Source organism: Cucumis sativus, chromosome 3 (genome assembly GCF_000004075.3).
Source record: "Cucumis sativus cultivar 9930 chromosome 3, Cucumber_9930_V3, whole genome shotgun sequence".
In the NCBI taxonomy this organism is placed as follows: domain Eukaryota; kingdom Viridiplantae; phylum Streptophyta; class Magnoliopsida; order Cucurbitales; family Cucurbitaceae; genus Cucumis; species Cucumis sativus.
In genome coordinates this window covers 25,399,065-25,405,152 of record NC_026657.2, presented here as the reverse complement: position 1 = coordinate 25,405,152, position 6,088 = coordinate 25,399,065, and the positions used below count along the sequence as shown (strand labels likewise).

At 34.9% G+C, this 6,088-nt stretch overlaps 1 protein-coding gene across 2 annotated transcripts; it reads left to right on the top strand.

Annotated features, from left to right (window-relative positions):
* Positions 1–2,865, top strand: LOC105434931 (protein FAM98A). 2 transcript variants are annotated; one of them, XM_031881767.1, is made up of 8 exons: positions 1–300; positions 1,044–1,124; positions 1,214–1,302; positions 1,497–1,571; positions 1,693–1,808; positions 1,888–2,070; positions 2,195–2,260; positions 2,495–2,865. In XM_031881767.1, exons 1-8 carry the CDS (start codon positions 178–180, stop codon positions 2,593–2,595), a joined length of 834 nt encoding a protein of 277 aa, XP_031737627.1. In that variant the 5' UTR covers positions 1–177; the 3' UTR covers positions 2,596–2,865. The 2 variants fall into 2 exon arrangements, with proteins under 2 accessions (XP_031737627.1, XP_031737626.1); XM_031881766.1 differs by having other exon boundaries at positions 2–300; positions 2,465–2,865.
* The last annotated feature ends 3,223 nt before the right edge of the window (positions 2,866–6,088 follow it).

The following is a 6,088-nucleotide window of genomic DNA, read 5'->3' as shown; positions in this document are numbered from 1 at the left end:
AAACCTTTTCATAAAGAAGAAAAAAAGGAAAAAAAAGGAAAACCTTCATCGAAGAGGTTTTAGGTTGTTCGGAAGCGAAGCAGTTAACACAAATTCCACTGTGGCCCGTTAGGGTTTGCTGATTTATTTACTCTCAACCCATCATCCTCCTCACTCTCCCTTTCAGTTCACCAAGCCATGGATAGATACCAAAAGGTCGAGAAACCCAAACCCGAATCACCCATTAACGAAAATGAGATCCGAATCACTAGTCAAGGTGCTATTCGTAACTACATCACCTATGCTTCTACACTTCTTCAGGTATATCTTCTCCTCATTCATTCAATCCCTTTTCTCTTTCACTTCCATCTCCTTAAATTCGACTCCCTCTTCCTGATTTTCTGCCAATGCTGTGTCTCTTCTCTTCAACTTTCCTGTTGTTTTTTATTTTATTTATTTTTATTTGGAACAGTTTTAATGTTTTATCATTTTGGGTATTTTTCGTTGGATGTTTTTTTTATTGTATTAGAATGTTAATGATGACTTATCTGATATTTTTTTGGGTTGTAATTAGTTTTACTGGATGTGCCTGCTGTTTTTACAATGAACAAATATTTGAATAAAAATGATGAAACATATCGGAGGATTCTAAAGACATAATGAACAAACTCTAATTGGTGACTGATTGACTATGGAGGATGGGGACTAATTACGAAACTCATTGAACTAGAACTATGCAGTTAAGCAATAAAAACATTAGTCCCCAAGCTCTATATTTAAGGTTTAAACATCATGTAAGTTATTTTTATATTTAATTTATAATGTGCCCACTACTTTGATGCACTACTGTTATCTGTTCTAGAGATGGATGACTTTAGCTTTAATGCCTTGGTGCATCTTCGTCTTCTTATTCTTCTCTGTTCTTTTTTTAATCTTGTTCCTGTTATTTTTTAACCACTATTTTCTTCTATGTATGTTGTTTGTTTGAATAATTGTCTTTAGTGTTTTGGTTATCAGAAAAAACTGTAATACATAGAATATTGGTGACCTTGGAACTTATTCAGGAAAAATGTGTCAGAGAGATCGTCTTAAAAGCAATGGGTCAGGCAATCAGTAAAGCAGTGGCCATTGCAGAAATTTTAAAGGTTAATTTTCCTTTGGACTACTACTTGTGCGTTTGAGTGCAAATATTGTCTATTTCATAATTCATAAGCCATGTGTATCCTCGAAACAGAAGAGAATATCACGATTGCATCAAGAAACTGCTATCAGCTCAGTCAGCATAACTGATGTATGGGAACCCATTGAGGAAGGTCTTGTACCGTAAGTTTTCGTACTCTCTGCAATCAACGTTAATTGTACAACAAATAATTGAAAGCTTATTTGTGTTTTACTTTTAGTTAATTTTCTCTCACGCTATATGCATTGCTGGCAACTTCGTTGCATGTTCTATGGGTTTGTACTAAGTAGCCTAGTTCTTTAGATGTGCAAGGAATAACTTCTATCATGTCACACAGGGTGGAGATGACTCGTCATGTCTCAATGATTTCAATTACGTTATCCAATCGAGAGCTAAATAAAAATTCTCCAGGGTAAGTTGTTTTTGGGAACTTTAAAATTTGGTATAAAATGTGGGATTTAGCTACTTTTCTTTCATATTTCATGCTTTGGTTTCTTCTGCATGTATGATGACGAACTAATTTCTCTGTGTAGGTATCAAGCTCCACACTTTGTGGAACAGCCAAAGCAACAATACAACAATCAGCAGCCGCTGCCACAACCACCACCACCCAGACAACCACGTGTTTATCACAATGCTGTCAATGAAGGTGATTTCAGCAACACTTTATTATTGGATTATGAAACTCTACCTTGTCTGGGATTTGACATATCACTACCACTTTGCAGATCCATATGGCCAAGGAAGAGGGCGTGGTAGAGGGAGAGGGCGTGGTTGGGGAAGAGGTGGATATGGGAACTATCAAGGTGGATACGGAAACTACCAAGGTGGATATGGTCACTACCAAGGTGGTTATGGCCACTACCAAGGTGGATCTGACAACTACCAAGGTGGACCTGGATATTATCAAGGTGAATATTGAAGAGTCGAATATTTTCAATAGAAGTAATGCTTTAAAGGTTTCACTGTATTGCATTTGACTTGATATTGTTCTGGAGTGCGATTTTTAACTCTCGTGAGCTTTCTTCATCTTAGATAATAACGGTGGATACTCAAGTTGGGGAAGAGGAGGTGGGCGGAGTAGAGGCTGGGCCTACCGTGGTAAGTTTCTTTCTTTATGCACGGAAGTATGTTCTTGAGTTGACTGCAGGAATGTTTTGAATATAAACACAATACATTGAGAGTCTGGAAAGTCATTTGACTCATTGATTTATCAAAGTTATAACTAGTGATTTAGGGTGGGTGTATGTAGCTCTTTAGACGTCTGATCGTGTAATATTTGCAAAATGCTCTTGTGGGAACAAGGCGTTTCAAGCAATTATTATCCTACTGCAGGAGCTGGATACGAAAGAGGCAGAGGAGGGGGCCGAGGTTATGGCCGTGGACGGGGGCGAATGGGAGGTCGCGCAAGGGGGAGCGGAGGAAACCAGGCTTAGACGAAATCAAATCGTATTTGTTTGTTCTTCCTACCTCTTGCTTGAGCTAAAATGCTTGCCTTGGCTAGTGGGATGAATTATCACATATTTGTTTTGATAGCTTGAAATTCAGTTTTTACAATTTCCAGCGTTTTTAGGCAGTGTTTTTCTTTTTCTTTTACTATCTCTTTTCAGATAATGTGGGGAATGCAGCATTGTATTTGTGGGGCAAGGTTGCTTTTTTGGTTCCATGTTATTAATGTAATTCGATTTCCCACGTCTCTTTTCCAATTCTCTTTGGTTTTTACTTCCACGCAAAGACTAAAATGCCCCTAAAAGACCTTTAAATTACAGCCTACTCCAAATAGTTCACTATAACTCAATGACAAAAATTTAGATTGTAGTTCTTGACTAGCTCACATTGCTAAAGAGAAGTTTATAATAATAGATTCAGTTATATATTAATTATTTTAAAATGTTATATATTTAATTATTAACTCTAAAAATATTACTCGTTTAATTATTCTTTTTTAGTATATAGAATTGATGCAATTAAGCCAAAATATTTAGGACCACTTGTAAGAGTAGTAAAAGAAAATTACAATAATAGAATTTATATTACTATATTTACTATATTTTCTAAATGGTAAAAGTAGCAAATTTATATTTTTTAAATTATAAAAGTAACAAATTTAAAAGCTGATAACTCTTTGATAGCAAAAAATAGTGTATGATAACTTGAAAAAAAGAAAAGAGTATGATATGGATTATTTGTTTCAAACCAAAGTAATTGCAAAAATTTAGATTCAATTTTCAAAATTGATTAGAGGTAGATCATGAGTGAGGATTATGCTAACAATAGAATCTAGAGATTTTTATACCAAAAACTGTTTATCTACTATAAATTTTATAAATGTTCCAAAATGTCCAAAAGTTCAGGTTTCTTTTATCTATGATGTATGCCTTTCGAAAGTCCCTTTGACCAATTTTGAAGATTTAAATGACAATTTTTTTTCATTAAGGTTGAATTGGTTTCAACCTCAAATTTGGGTAACTTAATTTAGGAGAATTTTGGATGAAAGCCAAAATTAATTTTATTAATTATGATTCTCAAATTTTCTTTTATGATTATGATTGAATTAATTTGAAGATTTTAACTATCAGCAAGAGAATATTTTTAGCTAATGTAAAAGATTCTACTCTTAGACCTTCGAAAATAAAATTAAAAGTTTGCATGTTTTTTCCCATTATGTAGTGATGTAGCTAAGATGTATAACGTGACTGATATGGATGACTGAGATGTTATGACATACATGTTATAACTGATATGATTGATATGTTATGACTAATATGACCGATATGAATGATATGTTATGGCTGATATGACTACTATGTCATGATACATGAAATATTAATAACACACGATAAGAACGTTATGACTGATATTCATGTCAGATTTATGATGTTTAGGATATGCTACATGCTATGGATGAGAGTTCTGTTAACTTTCTCGATTAGGGTCGTACCCATATGGGTGTCCCTCATGATCACCGCATTTTTATTACTGATGTGAGTGAGTTCGACAGTTGCTTGTCATGTTATGTTTATGACTAACGTGACTTCGACAGGACCACTAGTCTATTATTGTCACATGCCAAAGACGACGTGGAGCGACCAACGTCCTCAAAATGATTGGCTTTAAACCAAAATAGGAGTCACCACAAATCTTTTGTATGGTGTGATTGGGCACCGAAATAAAGTAAATAAATTTTAAATAAAATCATAAAAACATGGTCTGCAAAAACTAGAGTTGAGTTCAAGAGTCATTTGAAGATATTAGCATCCCACAACACCCGTTTACAAAATAGTGATCAAATTTCAAATCTTGAATTGAAAATATTGTTTAATTTCTTTTAAAAATAATGTCATATTAACTAGAGAGCATTCCATCGATTAGACTAAATTAAAGAAAATTTTATCACCTCACTAAAGTAAAAAATTAGTACAATTTCTCAAAATTGACTGTAAGACTCGGAAATATCAAGGTATGTCTCTCAAGTTAAGATTTTTCAAAATTTTATTAAAATTTGAAGGAATTTGGTTTGTGTTTTGGAATTAGTGTGAAGTGAAGGGGGTTGTTTTTATAAAAAAGATTACTAATAATAAAGGTTAAATAATAATATTATTAAATAATAATATTATTAATTCTTCATTGATTCGCGTGCAACACCATTTTTTTTCTCATTCACTCTTCCTCTTCCTCGTACCATCGCCGCCTACCTCCTACCATTACCTTCTGTTTCGCTTGAACGTCAGCTGGTCACGCCGTCACCGATCGCCACTGTCTCCGTTGAAGCCGAACCACTGCTCATCGTTGGTTCGAACTCTCGGCGTCGCATCTCGTCTCTATTTTCTGACCAAGCTGAAACCAGCCAAGTCATGATTCATCCACGCGTAGTTCCTTCGACGTTTGCGCCACCGCGTTCCACTCCAGGTGACGAGGAACGTCACTAATTGACCTATCATCTCGTCGGCATCATTACCCAGTTGAAGCGGCCGTCGTCCAGACCCAAGCCCGTTGCGTCTATTGAAGTGTCGCAGCGTGACTCTTCACCTTTCAGCCGTGGGTTGTGAGCTAAAGTCTATTTCATTTGTCGATTAAATCTGATCTATACACCCGTCGATTCCAGTTATTCGAAGTTGTGAATTGTTCGGAATTTTGTGGTAAGTTGTATCGGTGAGTGTGGTGGTTTTACATTATTGTAGTTTCCTTCGGTTGTAGTGTTGGATAATTAATTTAATTGTTAATTGATTGAAGGTGTTTGTTAAACTAAATCTTTTCAAATAAACTAAATTCCTATTATAAAGGATTCTAAATAAAGTTATTCCTTAGATTGAGGAAAAAGAATTTGTTGTGTTGATTTAAATAAAGATACACAATGGAAAAAATGGGTGTGCGTATTAGAAGAGACTTGACTGGAAGAATAACCAGAGTTTTTTAAACTACTGAAATAAGGTAAAATATCTTCCCGAAAATATACTTAATGTGACGTTCATATGATGCAAGAGGGTACGAGTTATTATCTCAAACAAAGACACTGACTTAATGAGGTGTGGATATGGAATACGTACATGTGGAAAGATTGGATCAATGAATCCTTTAGGTTGAGAAACATTTACTTCTTCGTACAGATATCCATTTAAGAAAGCACTCTTTACATCCATTTGATACAACTTGATCCTCTGCGCAGAAGGCAAATAGCTTTCGGTCTAGCTATTGGAGCAAAGGTTTCATCAAAATCTACACCTTCAATTTGGTATATCCTTGAGCAACTAATCGTGCTTTATTTCGGATTACTACAACCTGTTCATTGATTTTGTTTTTAAAGATCCACTTTGTGCCGATAACATTTGCATCCATCCGTTGGTTTTGCTACTAATTTCCATACATTATTCCATTTAAATTGCAATAACACAATATGACTCAGCTTCACAGAAACATTATTCCGTTTTG